At 36.7% G+C, this 16,865-nt stretch overlaps 1 protein-coding gene across 9 annotated transcripts in view; it reads left to right on the forward strand.

Annotated features, from left to right (window-relative positions):
* Window positions 1-16,865, forward strand: part of Aass (aminoadipate-semialdehyde synthase) — a 117,332-nt gene that overhangs the window by 63,529 nt on the left and 36,938 nt on the right. For 8 of the 9 annotated variants that reach the window (XM_013158384.3, XM_063241549.1, XM_063241547.1 and 5 more), the window contains 6 exons: window positions 3,026-3,193; window positions 6,308-6,403; window positions 7,363-7,478; window positions 8,774-8,862; window positions 9,669-9,845; window positions 11,805-14,200. In XM_013158384.3, coding sequence (XP_013013838.1) covers window positions 3,026-3,193; window positions 6,308-6,403; window positions 7,363-7,478; window positions 8,774-8,862; window positions 9,669-9,845; window positions 11,805-11,923 — 765 coding nt within the window. In that variant the 3' untranslated portion in view covers window positions 11,924-14,200. Of the gene's footprint in view, window positions 1-3,025; window positions 3,194-6,307; window positions 6,404-7,362; window positions 7,479-8,773; window positions 8,863-9,668; window positions 9,846-11,804; window positions 14,201-16,865 lie in introns of those variants that run through there. The other variant, XM_063241553.1, reaches the window with a different exon arrangement.

A 16,865-nucleotide genomic window follows, 5' to 3' on the forward strand; every position in this document is an offset into this window, starting at 1 on the left:
CAAGGTCCTTCTCAAGTTTCCCATTGCAGACAGTGCTTTTCCTGACCACTCTAGCCTCTTTATTCCCCACTCTTTCTCTGACCTTAATGACAACCATTGTTGTACCTAAGAATATTCTGGGTGTTACACTCTTCACTCAGCAGCTCAAGTGTATCAGTCTGTCTTCCAAGCCACATTGTTATACTTCTTAAAACCTCTCGTACTCTGTGCCTCCACATTCTCTGACACCATCACCCTCTGTCATGGTGCAGGCCTTAAATAATTCACAGAATCATAACAGGAAACCAAGGAACTTTTTTCTGGCTGCTTCTTAAATTGAAGCCCTAAGCTTTTTCAACAATTAGAAAGTAAGCTATGAATTAAGATGTGTCTCATTGCCTTATATCCTTGCAGTAAGTTTCAGCCAGTTACTTCTGACTTCTTGCATGATTCCTAATAAATGTGGTTTTCTTCTGCATATCTGTGGTCAAGGATACATATTCTCTTAGTTCCAGTTTCTCTGTTGGTAGTTGTGTTTTATGGGCTGCCATACTGTGCCAGTGCCCCTACCAGAATCCCGCTCCTGAAATAAGATCAGGTAGACACCATGACACTGGAGCCACGTAGAACTGGGCTGAAATTTGCTTCCAGGTGACCTCATCAGTTTCTATATCAGAAAAACATGTTATGGCATGAATTAGAGATGTGGTACATGCAGCTCCTGGCAGGTGGTGAGGCCTGTTAAATGAATGTATAAATAAACATGTACTTTAGGTCTTAAATTCCCTGTCACTCTATGGATCAGGTTTATTGTGATTATTTTAATATTTTTTTCTAAAGCATGACAGTGATTCTCAGTGATAGGGAAGTGTGTGTGTGTGTGTGTGTGTGTGTGTGTGTGTGTGTGTGTAAGACTTGGATTTAGAAAAGCTTGCAAGAGCCATGAGTAATGAGCTGTTATCTCTTCTGGGAGTGGCTCTTGATTGAGAATGAGCATTGTGAGAGCAAAAAGAAATAAATATTTTTCTTGAAAAAGATAAATTTATCCTGTCTTCATCCAAGTCATTGCTAATAGTAAAGAAAACAAGGTTTATTATTTAACTCATGATATATGACTAGAAATAAAGCTCTTGAGTTGGTGTCAAGTGGTAATGATTATCCACCCTGTAATTTTTGGGTCACTTTGCTTAGCCTACTGTCAGTCTTTCTAAATGAATCTCTACCATTAGATTTACATTTCCTGATTTTCTTCAAGGATCTGATGATAAACTTATGAACTAGCTGATTTATTACTGGTTAGTAAAGTGCTGGGATATTGTGATTTTTACTGAATATTTCTTTAAAAAAATTCTCTTGACTTTGAAATAAGCAAGCAGGAATTTAGAATTGCTGTAAATTATAGAAATCAGATGGGTGTGGAGACCCTAAAGGGTAACATTTTCTTGTTTTGTTAAGTTTTCTAAATAAATTTAGAATCCTATTATAAGAAGTTTGTTTTCAGAAAGTACAGAAATGACCTCTTTGGAGATGTTCATATGGAAACCAAGGGGGTCACTGGAGCATTAAAAGAAAACATCTCTTACGTCCTTCAGATCCATACCATTAGGGTTGTGCATGGTGAGAAGACTTCACCCATCCTGGTACTGCCGATGATGTAACCCTTTGTCTTATGGGATTTTAGCTATATATAAATGAGTCTCCATTTTCTTCCTTATGGCAGGCACATGTGGAGCCCATCTACAAATATGCTATAGGAATTACTAGGTTTAAACCAAGATTCCTTTGGGGAAATTCCTCTGAATCTGTCTTTTATTCCTTTGGTAGCAACCTCCTATGGTATTGCTTTGTGCAGTTTTAAAGAATGTGGTCAGAAATTATTTCCAGCAGTGCAACCAGGACAAAATCCAACATTCTCAGTCCTGAATGCTTTCCATTATCTCAAGGACAATCACAAACCTCACAACAAAATAAAATTTAACCCCTTATTTTTTGTCCTTTAAAGACAAAAACCATTTTACTGTGTACTGGGGAATGGGTACGGGCAAGAAAACTGATGAGATAAAAAAGGAGTTTGGGAACTGGATGATTTAACTTGTTCACTTTAAGATGATATTGTACTTATTTGAGTTTCACTGTATGCTCTTGGCATTGTCTTTGATGTGATGGGAGATCTCTCTTCTGCCCTTCACCATCCTCAACATGCACCTTTATGTGCTAATCTAGTGCTGTGAACTATTTATAGATCCTCTGTCACAGTTCCTGACACTTGGTAGACATTCAGGAAATGTGTTTTCAATGAATAAGAGTGAAAGGAAGCCAGGAATTGCAAGTTATTTGACACTCTTGTTTTTCCAACAATTCATGTGATTCCTCACACATATGTGGTAGAAATTCAATAAATGCTGGATGTGTAAATGTACTATGTAAATCTAGTGTCTAATATACGTTCCAGAAGGGGTACAGGAGTATTGCAAATAGAAGGCGAGAGGGTTTGGTTATGGTGCATGTCTGTAATCCTAGCACTGTGGAAAGCTGAGCCAAGAGGACTGCAAACTCAGCTTGCACAATTCAATGACTTAGTGAGACTCTCATAATAAAAAATTAAAAGGCCTAGGGATGTAGCTCACTGCAGAGGGTCTGTGCTCAAACCCTAGTAGAGGAGGGAGGAGAGGATACTGTCATTGATATTTGAGCATAGAAACTATTTAAATAAGCATATGTTGCTTTTAGCTCATTAATTTTCTTAAGCAAAGTAGTGGGCCATAATTCATTGCCATTTTACTTGGCTAAGAACAGAAAACAAGACCTTCAGGTTTTTTTTTTTTTTAAATAAAATAGAATACTTCTTAATATTTGAAAGCTTGGAAGACAGTCATAAATTATTATAACAGTCATAAATTATTATAACTCTCACTATGGGATGCTGTTATGGTGGTTTTGTTAATTTTTTAAAAACCTCTATTGGTTTATTTTGTGACATCGATATAAATAAGCCCCAAGGGGAACAAAAGTCTGTAACCACATGTGTCTTTCCAACATTCTCCAGGTTGTGAATGTTGCAGGAGGAGTCTCCTTTCTGGATGCTGTCACATCTGTGGATTACTTCCCTGGACTGAATCTGGAAGGCTATCCCAACAGAGACAGCACCAGGTATGCCGAGATTTACGGCATTCCATCTGCTCACACTGTGTTACGGGGAACATTGAGATACAAGGTAAGGAGCTATATTTTAGATTAAAGACGTTGCCAATTTTGATGTAAGAGGTACATATACTTAATTTTCTGTAGTAATAAAAAATTAAGGTGATAAACCAAGTCAAGGACAGTTTTCTTAGGGTTCTTTTGTTTGAATGTTTTAGAAGCTCCAAGCCAAAATGGTACTTTACTGATTCATTAGAAGTCACGGGCAGATAGGTGGTCAGCTTCAGAGATTTGGGGTTCAAGTCACCTCACTGGCCCTCCTTGGGGTCAAGTGAACTCACCATTTCTCTTTGTCTCTCAGCCTTTCCTCCTAGTAATCACAGAAGCATAAAGTCTGGCAACATGATGGCAATGTTTTGGCTTCTTATAGCCTGTTAAATTCATTAAGCTCTTTCCAATAGCTGAAAACATGATTTTTTCCTCATACTACTGATTTTTCCCTGAGGTCAGTGGAAAGAAAGATTTCACTTAGCCTTGACCCACATTATACATTTCTCAAGCTTAAGATGGAGTCAGCACCATTAGAAGTACAGGACCTGGGCCTGGGAAAAGTGATAGGATAATAGGGGCTCCCCCAGAACAAACCTGAAAAAAAATTTTAAGCATAGTAAGACTACAGGAACAAAGCACAAGTGCAAATATCCACAAAAGAGCAATTTCAAATATTACCATATCGAGACAACACATGTAATAGTTTCCTAGCATACTAAATTTTGACAAACTGCGTGGTTTCAAATAACAGAAGTTTGTTTGTTTGTTTGTTTGTTTTTTTAATCACTGTTCAGAAATACAGAAATCAAAATGTGGGCAAATTGGTACCTGCTGGAAGCTTAGGCTGTGGTCAGATCAGTACAGTCTTTGCTCCATCCTGTACTGCTAAGGGAATGATCTAGGACCTCCAAATGACGTAAGGGAAATACTGTAACCCTCAACCTGTTAGGTGTCTGATATGCCAAGTTCGTATTCCCCAAAACTGAAAAATGAATTCTAAGGAATAAAGGAGGGTGAGAGCAGAAAATATTTATTGAGGAAAAGACAGCTCTTCCCTGGGAGAGAGATAGGAGAGGACCCAGAAAGTGGATTGCCCATGAGCCCACTTTCCAAAGGAAGTTTTATAGAGCAAAACCATGAGGTGAGTACAAAATCATGAGATGGGTATAAGGTGGGGCAAAACTGTGGGCAACAAATGCGGTTACAATTATAGACGCTTAGATAATATTGATCCACTGGGCAAGCAAGTCACTTAGCAAGGATCTTTCTGGCAAGGGATGGGCCAAGGAGGTCTTGGTCCCCCATCCAGGTGACTGTGCCTACTTAGAATATCATGTATTGTTATTTCTCTCTCAGGAAAGTATATGGGTATTGTCATTAGTTTTTGTCTTGAGGCCTGGCTTTAAGTAAATGTACCTCCACCCACAGTGGTACTGTTTTATCTTTTGCACTGTCTTCTTCAATGACCTAGCCCTGTCTGACTGCCTGCAATATTTTTACCTCATTTAGCTCATCTTATGTCTTATATCACCTCATCTTGTCATGTTCTTTCTTCTTCTTGTAAGGAGTAAATCATTGGATTTGTACTCCAGGTTGATTTAATATTGAGGTTCTTCCCCCCCCCCCCGGCAATCAAATTCATCACCTTGTGCAGGTGCTGGTGCTGCTGACCTAAAGCCCCAGCCCAGAGGTTCTTAATTAATATTCCATCCCAAAGTATCCAAATAAAGCCATAGTTTGAATCTTGGGTTGCCATGAATTTTCAAGGAGGACATTATTCGACCCAATAAAATTATATATTACCTAAAATACCCATTTCTCTAACAATCAGAGGTCTGATTTCAGATCTGAGTGTATGAAGATTCTGGCTAGTGGCACAGAGGTGCTCTGTCTTGTGTGTGTTACCCAGTACCCACTTCCTGTATTGTCTGTTTTATGCAAGCTGTAAGACATACAGGTTGGCCAGTGATGACCCTTTATTTCTTTGTACTTTCAGATTGCTGTGTCTTATCTTTAAGAGACTGTTGCCCCCAGATATGTGCACCACTCACATCTGCCTGCTCCAGGCCCTCTTTACAGTGCAGTTCTCTGTACCATACTTCTTAATACCACGTCCTTATCTGTGGTCTGCCCTGTCTCCCTTATAATCTAATGTAGGGATTGAAGTTGAGGATACTTGGGGTGGTGTTCATGTGTGGAATGGTATTAATGAAAAACAGTAGTGTATTGGCAGAGATACCTCTATGATATTGATATGGAAACTGGCCAGTGGTTTGTCTCATTTTTCTATGGCTGCCCTTTTTATTATATGTGTAAATATATATATATATAATATATATATATATATATAATATATATATATATATATATATATATATATATATATATATTATATATATATATATATATAATATATATATATATATATATGTGTGTGTGTGTGTGTGTGTGTGTGTGTGTGTGTACGTGTGTGTTATATTATTTTTTTCTTACGCATACTTAAATATTGTAAGAATTTTTTTCTGGGTGTAGTGCCATCATGTCTACATTTTAGAAATATCTTTAATACTTACCTCTCTCCCTGATCCCTTATAAGCCTTGTATAGGCTACTGGTTCTTAATTAGTAGAAAAGATTATCAGCTTTATAAGTTTCCCCTTTCCATTGTAAGAAAGGGCAAAACTGACAGTTCCAAGAAATAATATTCTGCTGAATTGATAGGATATAGCTCATGTAAACATTTGACCTTAGGATGCCAGGAAATACCACTCACATGGCACCCAAAACAGAAGTAAAGACCCAAGTTTTGCCAGATATTTTCTTTTATATAAACTGGTGAAATTCTTCTGATACTGTTGATCTCATTTTGAGCTTGGAGGTAATTTTATTTCTATCAACAATACAAACAATTATTTTCATTTGGAGGGTGTGTAGTGGATGGGTACCGGGAACTGAACTCAGGGCCTTGTGCTTGCCAGACAGATGCTTATGCTGCTGAGCTGTATCCTCACCCCCAAACAGCTGTTTTCAACTGGTGTATTAAAATAGGTATCACAATAGATACCTCTTCAAAAAAGAAAAGTTAGTTCTTCTTTGAGGAAAATGTTTCACATATTTCTTATTAATTCTTGATTTAGGGATATTCCAAAGCTTTGAATGGATTTGTAAAATTGGGTCTTATAAACAGAGAAGCACATCCCTCCCTTCGATCTGAGGTCAGCTCTCTCACTTGGGTGAGTGACTGTAAAATTACATGCTCTTTGCTGCTCTTCAGAATGTCTTCTGAAATGGTCAGAGGTGATCTGTGCCTTGGGTCAGCAAAAGAATTCAATCTGTAGCTGATACAGGAAGTCAATCTAACCTGAAGGTTCCTTTTCCCTTCACCATTACTGGAGGATGGAAATGGCCTGAGGTTGACACACCAGGCCAGTTTGCTGCCCCAACATTTCCCACTGCATGGCTTCCTGAGCTCTGAGAAAAGATGTCCTTGCTGTTTACATTGACTCTGGAATCTCGCAGTCATATAAGTGGTGACAGGAGTTACTTGGGCAGTCTGAAGCTGACAATCCAGGAGTGATGCTGCTATATCACGGAACTGAATTTCTAATTCCATTAGTTCTCTGAGTTGACTATGCATATGCCAAAGCATAAATAATTTGAGTTCAAATACTGAGTCTGACTTTACCTGTGTTAATCACAAATTTTAGGGTTTGGGGTTGGAAGAACTTTGGAAATTTGGAACTGAATATAAAGAGGAGCTTTTGCTACCTGTCAGGAGTTAACTTATTACCAGTATTCAACTTAAACCAGTGTGCCTCTATTTCAACAGAAATTTTTAAAAAAGTGACATAAAGAGAATGGACAAATGTTTTTAATTCAGGTTTTGTATGTGTGAGTCTGTGAGCCTTTCCAGTTTAAGTTTTACTTAACATCAATTTACTTGGACAGGAGTGATTAGTGTTTATACAGAGAAACACATTGAGGCAGTGGATTGGAAAGCTTAATACAGGTGTTCTTAGTGGTGACCCCAGCATATCAGTCATTATCATTACAATTTACTCTTGCTCATTGTTTCTAATTTAATAACATGAGATGCATTTTAAGTATAGTATCTTAACAGGGTAAATTCTCAACTAGTATATTTCTTATTTTATTAGGAATTTAGAATTTTTGTCTTTATTTTCCTAACCAGAAGCAGCTGCTGTGTGATCTAGTTGGGATTTCACGCTCCTCCACTTGTGGTGTGCTTAAGGAAGCTGTCCTTAGGAAGCTGGGAGGGGACAGCACCCAGCTGGAAGCTGCTGAAGGGTAGGCATCCATCATCTCATCCAGAGTAAAGTCCATTGCATCAGTGATTACCTGGTCCTAACTAGTCAAAGGAAGGTCAAAACATACAGGAACATTTTACATCTCTTTGATTAATTAGCTGCTCAAATGTTGACCTGCAATTGGTAGAAGACATGTACCATGTATGTGTGAGATTAAAAAGTAGACAAAGGGAGCAACCCAGTGACATGAATAATTTGGAAAATACTTCTTTTCAAGCACTTCTCCACTTGGCTTCTGGACAAAGTGGGATATTTCTGCATTGCTGCATAAGATTCTCTTGATATTCCTTAAATTTCTTTAATGCATTAATACACATGACTGCTGTGCAGTTAATCTCTAAATTGATCTAACAAAGCTTAGTAACAATGTGAGTTTACAAGGCGTCGTGTCTGCTCAGCCTCAAGGAGCAATGCTTGAGGAGTCTGGGGTTGATTCTGGAGGGGAAAATACTGCTATTTGTGTTTTTCCACAATTTAGTATATTCATAGAACTTGACCAGTTATCTTATATTTGCCTTTTCAAGATAGAATTCTACATATTTTAATTCTCTTATCATATTCTTTCTTTTCCCTTCTCACTCCCCTCCCTGTTTCTTATTATCTGTCTTATTTTGTACCTTAATTTATTTAGCTTTTGAGTTTCTCATATGAGAGAACAAATGCAATGTTTAAGCTTGCATTCTTGATTTATTTCACTCAATCTTACGGTCTCAAGATGGGTCCATTTTCCTACAAATGACTCAAATTTATCCTTTTTATGGCAGAGTAGTACTTCAGTGTTTATAAATAGCACATTTTCTTTATTGATTCATTTATTGATGGACATGTAGACCACTTCCAAGATTTAACTATTTTGAGTTATACTGCTATAAACATGGGTATGCATGTACTGCTACAATAAGGTATTTGTAACTCGGTGGGGATAATACCTAGAAAGGGAATTACAGGATCACATGGGATTTCTAGTTTTAGTTTTTGGAGGAATATTTGTACTGATTTTCATAGTGGTTTAACTACTTTGCATTCACACCAACAGTGTAGAAGGATTCCTTTTTCACAGAGGTTTCTCTAACATTTGTTATTATTTGATTTCTTGATGATAGCTTTTGTTTCTGGGGTAAGATAGAATCTCAGTATACCACAGTAGTGTAATCATTAGTAAACATGTACTAATAAAAACTTTAAGAAAGCTAAAATTCCATGGACCCTTTTCTGTTTCCCTAATGAGAACATGTGCAGGACTTGCCTAATGCAGCCTCCTCTTGTGCTTTTCAGGTTGGGTTTGCTTGGAGATGAACAAGTCCCACAGGCGGAGTCCCTCATGGATGCTCTATCCAAACATTTGGCCTTCAAACTCTCCTATGGTAGTCTCTGGGGTGCTAGTATAACTTCCCTGGAAGACTCTATCATAAGATAGAGTCAGTGCAACCAGAGGATTAGATTAGAGAGCTGGAGCCAAGCAGCTGTAGCCAGAGGGCAAAACATGGGATTTACTAAGAAAGAATGAGTTTGGGGCCAAGTAAAGTGGCACATATCTGCAGTTCTAGCTGTTTGGGAGACTGAAGCAGGAGGATTCAGAATTCAAAGCCAGTCTGGCAACTTAGCAAAACTCTAGCTCAAGATGAAATTAGAAAGGGCAGGGCATGTTACTCAGTGGTGGAGTGTTTGCCTAGCATACAAGAGGCCTTGGGTTCAGTTTCAATATTGGGAGTGGAATGTAGGGGTGAGAGAGTGAACTTAACTGCCATGTAAAAGGGAAAAAAATAGTTTTGCTTCCAGTGTATCAGAGAAATGCCAAGGGAGCTTTTTCTGGAGACAATTGTGTGATCTCTGCAGCTGTGACCTTGTAACTGTAGTTAGAATTTACTGAGACTGCCCTCAACAAAGAGTTGTGATCAAACTTTTAATTTCCTTAACTTTTTTTTTTTTTTTTTGTCTTTTTCATTTTTATTGGTACCAGGGATCGAACTCATGACTGCCTGCTTGCAAGGCAGGCACTTATGTCGCTGAGCTAAATCAATTTGACTTAAAAGCAGTATAGATAGCCATCTGGTGAACATGTACAATGGGGAGAGAGATTTATGAGAGTAGAGAGATAGGAACAGGAGAAGAAATACTGTCTTTGAGATACAATGATAGTGTCACCTTAAAATATCTTTTTTACTTTAAGGCCCTAAGGAAAAGGATATGGTTGTGATGAGACACAGCTTTGATATCAGACATCCTTCTGGACATTTAGAAAATAAAACCATTGATCTTGTGGTTTATGGAGACTTCAGTGGGTTTTCAGCAATGGCTAAAACTGTGGGATTACCCACAGCCATGGCAGCCAAGATGTTGCTTGATGGTAAGTTCTGTTCACATGAACCTTGATTCTGCCTCTATGTGTACACTTCAGGTCATTCAGTGCCTGGACATTAAATAGTGAGTCTTAAGCATAACACTGACATTGATTAAAAGTGAGCCACCTTTGAAGATACCTGACCTGTAGATAGCTCAGAACTGAGGAGAATTAGATCTGATTTCCACCCAGCTCAGTCGCAAGAGAGCTGAGTGGTGATGAGAGGCAAGTCATTCAGCATCTCTGAGCCAGTTTCCTCATTTTGAAAGTGGATATTGTCACCCTTAACTCCTAGAGTCTTTGTGATGCTTCCATGAAATACTATGTGAAGCTGCCACTTGTCCACAAAGTAGGAAATGTTTATTCCAGGGGCTGGGGATTTAGCTCAGCGGCATAAGTGCCTGCTTGCAAGCAGGCAGTCGTGAGTTCGATCCCTGGTACCGATAAAAACGAAAAAGACAAAAAAAAAAAAAAAAAATGAAATGTTTATTCCAGTCTTTCTTGCCTTATTTTTTGTTATTTTAAAAGAAGTATCTTTGAAACAGCAGAAAATATTTACTTAATAGTATTACAGTGGGGTTACATCCCAATAAATTCATTGTACAATAAAACTATCCTAAATTGAAAATGCATTGAATACATTTAACCCGCTGAACCCCATAATGTATCAGCACAGTAGCCTACACACCATGATGTCCAAACATCCGGCTTGCCTGGGTCTCATTGTATGTAGAGAAACTGTCTTGGCCACATATAAACTATACAATATAGTTAATGTAGATAAATAAAACCTCAGTTACCTTGAAATATTTTTATTATAGATTTTAAAACAAAAGCCCAAGCTTAGTAATTAAAGAAGAAAACTTTCATGTCTGCATAGAACAATAAAAACCAGTCTTCAAAGTGCACCCATGGAGGGGGACTGAGATACTGTATCAGTGATTGCTGTGTCTTAGTTACCATAGCCACATAAGTCATGTAAAGCCTGACAGCCTGGGTTTCAGCTAGACTGACAGTGTGTCTGGTGCAGGAGGCAGGTGCAGGAGGGATGATTAGTGCCATGCTGTGTCCGCTCCTAAACAGCATTTCCTTGTGCCTCCCCAGTCCCGCAACCGAGCCATGAAAAATATCACTGACAAATATTACATAATAGGGTGAAGTTGCCTTTTGTGGCACTGCATTTCTGGCTGTCCAGGGCTGCATGCAGCCTACAGGCTATGGGTTGGACGCACTTGATGTAAAATGTAGGTTGTTTACCCTCAGGATCTCATTCCCAACTGGGAGCTATGGCTTATTAATGCTGCCCTCCGGCATTGCGAGAGAGTATCACATGGTGTATCAATAGCCTGAGAAAAGAGGAAAACTCTAAATGCAATTTATATTGAGCAAATACTGCCTTTACACTGCTGACTGATGATTACATTATGGATGCATACGCTTATACATGTATATTCAGTAAGCATCGTCTATGAAAAGAGTACCTCATTTGACCTTTGTGAATTGAGAAAGTGAAAAACATCACAGCATATAAATGAAATAAAGAGAAAACATGTCTAGATATTAAGCAATGTGAAATTAAACTACATGCCAATTTCTGAGGACCCAGAGTGAAGAGAGTCAGTATACTCCTGTAGGAAGTGCCTAGACCTGTTAAGTCATCCTACCAGGTGCCTGTGTCTAAATAACCAGATTGTACTCAGTTCCTTTTGGTTGGAATTGATGCAGTTAATGGAACAAATTTTGTCACTGTCCTTAAGGTCAGTGGTGCTTTTAAGCCCAGATTAACCATTTTCCCTTTCAGAGCACTAAGTAATTATGTGGTAGAGGGTATTTAAGCAGCTATTTAAACAATGCTCAGCTCTCCAACAATGCATTGCCTCTGCATTTGCTGCTAGGATGATCCTTTCTCTGGAGAGATTCTTGCTGGGAAAATGAACCTTTAGTACCACATTTGTTTTCTTCCAGGTGAAATTGAAGCCAAAGGCTTGATGGGCCCCTTTTCCAAAGAGATCTATGGACCAATATTGGAGAAGATTAGACAAGAAGGCATTCTATACACTACACAGAGCACAATCAAATTATAGTTGGGAATTTTTTTATTGTGGTCTTCCCAGGCAACAGTGTTCTCAACACTTGTGTGACAAGCTTGTTAATATGTTATTTTATAAAGTACAAAACTTGATATATTTTGATTAAATCAATACAATGGTGTTTTAGAAATTTAAATCTCTTTTAAAATGAAAATATTTGGAATAAGAGTTATCAGTCACTAACAAAGAACTTTAATACTATTTCTTCTGTGTATTTTTCCATGTCTTTATAGAAGTGTTAGTGATTATGCTATTTGTTAATTTATTGTAGCTCTTTTCTTACAATAATATACTTTCCTGCAGTCAGTAAATGAAATTTTAGTGTTGTGGCCAGAAAAAATACCTCATATAATTATGTTTTACTAATTTTCAAATTAATCATTTCAGATTTTTAAACTACTTATCTAAAAACTTCTACAAAAATACTACTTTATACCTTTTTAAATTTTTATACCTGTTAAAATTTATAATATATTAAGTATATGGCTTTTTAGAAAATTTCTCTTCAATATTTGGAAAAGGGAACATATGACATAAAAATCACAATCCACACAATCCCTTCATTAGGTGAAGAAAAAGGATTTAACAAATTTCAACATCCTTTCATCATAGGAGCTTCCTCAACCTGATAAAATATATCTATGAAAAACTCACAGCTTGTATCAGTTAATGGCAAAAGATCAACCTACTTTCTGCTACAATTAGAAACAAGAATTTCTGTTCTTGTTACTACTATTCACTCTGTACTCTGAAAATGAAAGTTACTTAGATTGGAAAGGAAGAAATAAACTTCTATTTGCCAGTAATAGGCATGAGAATCTATCTACAGGGAATCTAGAAAATCCAAAGGCATACCCAGAACAAATAATAATAAAGAAATTCAATAGATTATAGAATACAGAGTTTTGTTGTCTTTCTATAAAGTATTAATGAATGCACTAAAGTGATATTCAGAAAATAATTTTCGATAGCATTAAAATAGTAATATAGGCTAAACACTATTTATGATTAATTGCTTTTTTAAAAAGGTGCTGAGAAAATTTAATGGGGGAAATAAACTTTTTCACCAAATGATGTTTGGAAACTTGAATATCTGCATACAAATAATGAAATTGGACCCCTAACTCGTACCAAATATTAAAATTAACTAAAATGGACTTAATACCTAAATCTTATATTTGTCTAACACTATAAAATTTTAGAAGAAAACATTAGCATAAATTTTCACATTGTGTATTATGCAATGGTTTCTTAAAGGGCAATAAAAAATAGCAAAGGAAAGAATAGATTGGACATACTAAAAATTAAAATCTTTTGCGCTTCCAAGGACACTATCAAGAGAACAAAAACCCACAGAATGAGAGAAAAATTTTATACATCGTATATCAGGTCAGGAAGAAGCATGTATCTAGAATATAAAAATACTGTTATAATTCAGTCATAAAAAGACATGTAACCCAGTTTAAAAGTGAACAAAAAGATTTGAATTGAAAGTTCTCCAAAGATACAAAAAAGAAGTCAATAGGCACACAAAAAGATTCTCAACATCACTAGCCACCAGGAAATGTAAATCAAGCCAAAGTGAGATACATTTTATTACTCTGTAGAATGGCTACAATAAAACCATAATAACAAGTGCAGTGTGAGAGTACAAAGACACTGAAGCTTTCAAACACTGCTGGCATAACCAAGATCAGTGAAAGGATGTCTATACAAAAATGTACATAAATCTTTATAGCACAACTATTAAAATTAGCCAAAAATTGATGCAACCTAAGTGCCTATCAACTAATAAATGAATAAACAAAATGTCATCCATATAATGAATATTATCCAGCAGTAAAAAATGAAGTGCTGATATATGCTACAATATAGATGAAGATTACATGCTAAATAAAAGGAAACAAAAGGCCACATATATCATTTCACTTATGTGAAATGCCGAAAACAGTCAAAACAGTACAGAGAAAGTAGATAAGAGGTTACTCTTACGGTTGGGAGTAAATGGATTGACTGCTAATGAGCATAGTGTTCTTTTGTGGGTATGGAAAATATTGAAGAATTGATCATGGCAATGGTGACACAACATCGTGGTTTATACTACAAACCACTGAATTGTATACTTCAAAAGTGTGAACTGTACAGCATGTGAATTATACCTCAAATTGTTATGAAGAGACTGAATTTAAGAGAACTTTGTTGTTTCTTTCCTTGTGGGAAATACTTTTACTTTTAAAGGTGTATGTCAGTCACTTGTCTGACTTTCACAAACTGCTTGTGTCCTTATTCATGAGTCTGACTCTGCCTTTGCGATAAGCAGGTAATACACACAGGGTGTATAACAATTGAGAAAACATCTTTTGTGCTTTTTTTTTTTTAAAAAAGAAAACTGATGAAGGCCTTGGACCTACCTGTTACAAGTAGTATATGGAGATAAACAATCCATTTTAAAACAAAGTTTTATTATATCTTTTAACCGTCACACAATCATTTAGAACATACGATTTTGTCACGTTGATTCCACTCCCAATTTAGAAGCCTCCACCCCAGTTTGGATGAGTACCCAGATTGAGTGGGAACTGCAAAGCTAGAATCTCAATAGGGAAACCTATTGAGCTCTCTGCTAGGGCTTTGGGTTGTAAGATGAAGGGAGTGAGTGATAAAGGGTGGGCAATCCAGTGTCACTGTTGATGGCAGGATAGAAAAGGAAATGTCAGTACACTTAAATAGCCGGATAACAGCAAACACTACATTGACTTTGAATGAAGTTTTATTCTGCAGGAATTTTAGTAACAAAGGTGGTTTTAGAACATAGGGATGAGTGAGTTGCAATTACAAATCTACAATGCTTCAGTGTTTTGCTTTTCTTTCTATAAAGGACCAGATAATAAACATTTTAGGTTTTGTAGTCCAAGGATGTCATAACTATTCATTTCTACCATTGTAGTGTGAAGCAGTCATAGACAACACATAAATGAATGAATATGGCTGTGTTCTAATACAATTTGATTTGGAAGAACACAACTTGGGTGAACTTGGTTTTCAAAACAAAGTATGGAACACCAATCTAATTTTGTAGACTTCCAGATCATTCTTGCTTCTTTGGGCCTTTTGCAGATAATACAAGTAAGGTGTTAGTGTTGTCCAGGTTTCCACACTAGATATAGTGTGATCAGTTTTACAACACAGCACCTATTTCTTTCTCCATAAAACATGAATAACAGTAACTCATAAGATGGTTATAAAGGTTAATATGATAGTATAAGAAAAATACCTGACATCCAGGTGATGCTCAGAAACATTGTTATTCCTTCTTGCAAAATAATATTTTTGTCTGAAATTCAGTTAAAGCTAATGAGACTTTAGATTTGTGTTTTTCCTCCAATCCTTTGGGTACCTTTGAAAGATGCCTCAAAGATTCCTGCTGCTCATACAAGCAATAGATCTATCAGCTCTATAATGACCATCGTAAAAGTAGATGTAGGGGTGAAGGGACCACAACAATTACTTGGTTACAGAAGAGAAAATTATGTTTCACAAAGTTAAATGACTTGCTTAACATGAGAAAACTTGATATTGAATATGATCAGTGGAAGACCCTCAAAATACTTGATACAATTTTGGGCCTATCTGACTTATAAACTACTTTTTAAAGATGGGCTACTTGGGATATACCAAACCAATATGGAACTTTTTTGAGAGTTAGAGAAAATTGTTGCTTGGTAAACACACTTTTCCTTTAAAAATCCTAAAATGTGTAGTTTATTAAGGCAAAAACAACTTAATGCCTCTTGAGGGAAACTTGTGATAAACAGAAATTTTCAATTACTGATAGAACTTGTTTCTTCTTAGACATTGTGCACAGTTTACGCAGTTATGCAAAGTCTTGCCCTTTATTTTGTATAGTTGTAGCTTTTCAAACAATGAATTACATATATTTGTTGGCCGTTTACAGGGTAACCTCATTTACAAGCCCTGAGTTTCATGGAAAGGATCCAGTGAGAAAACCTGGCTATCCTGGAGCTAGTCATGGAGGGCTAATTCAGTCACTATCTGTATCCAGTTTTGTTTTAACTTTCAATCTTAATATTTGCTACCAACAATAATTATAAAACTAGCAAGAATTACAAAAAGACGTTGTTAAGAGGTTACATCTCTTCAATTGTTGGTATAATACTATAGTACTTTTCCTGTTTTATGTTGATTGATGATGTGTACCAAGTCACTGAATAACAAATTCATAAACCCTAGGACACTCATAGCCAGAGAGACCTATAAGGTTTCTGTGAAACCACTCTCGTCTTTGATTAACTGAAGATTATTCTAGGCTGTTGCCAAACATGACTTCGTAGATAAACTGTACTTGGCTGTAATAACCCTGAGTTCATTTCTTAGCCTGGTTCATGGTGATACAGGCTCAGAATAAACAAGTCAAGCAGCCTCAATAAAAAAGAAGAACATGTTTTTGGGTCACTTAACTATTTATAGAAAAAGGATTATTCTTTTTAGGTTGAAAGAAGTAAGTAGAAGTCATATGGAAGATAGGAAGGAAATTGGAGTAGGTGCTGTAAAACGTGGGGATGATCAACAGAGAAGATGGGGTGTGGACTGCTAAACTAGCCTAGTTATGTTAAAATACTTGGCTGGTACCGTGTTATTATTTGGTTTATGAACTGTGAAATTTAACACCTAACAATCGCTGAAATAAGCAAATGGGTCAATGTGTAAAATATTAATGGAGATAATGGTCTTCTGTAGCTTTTTATTCAACTGTCCAGATGTTAAATATTGACGCTTTTTAGATTTTTTCTCCTGGCTGTAGTTTCTTTCCCTACCTTACATGCATGCCACCAAGCTCTCTGAATATCGTGTATGTCTGTAATGAATCCCAAACTCTTACCTGAGCTTTATACTCTATGTACTGCTTTCTACCAGA

Source organism: Cavia porcellus, unplaced genomic scaffold, assembly GCF_034190915.1.
Source record: "Cavia porcellus strain 051 isolate PalLab524CR breed Dunkin Hartley unplaced genomic scaffold, mCavPor4.1 scaffold_2, whole genome shotgun sequence".
Lineage (NCBI taxonomy): Eukaryota > Metazoa > Chordata > Mammalia > Rodentia > Caviidae > Cavia > Cavia porcellus.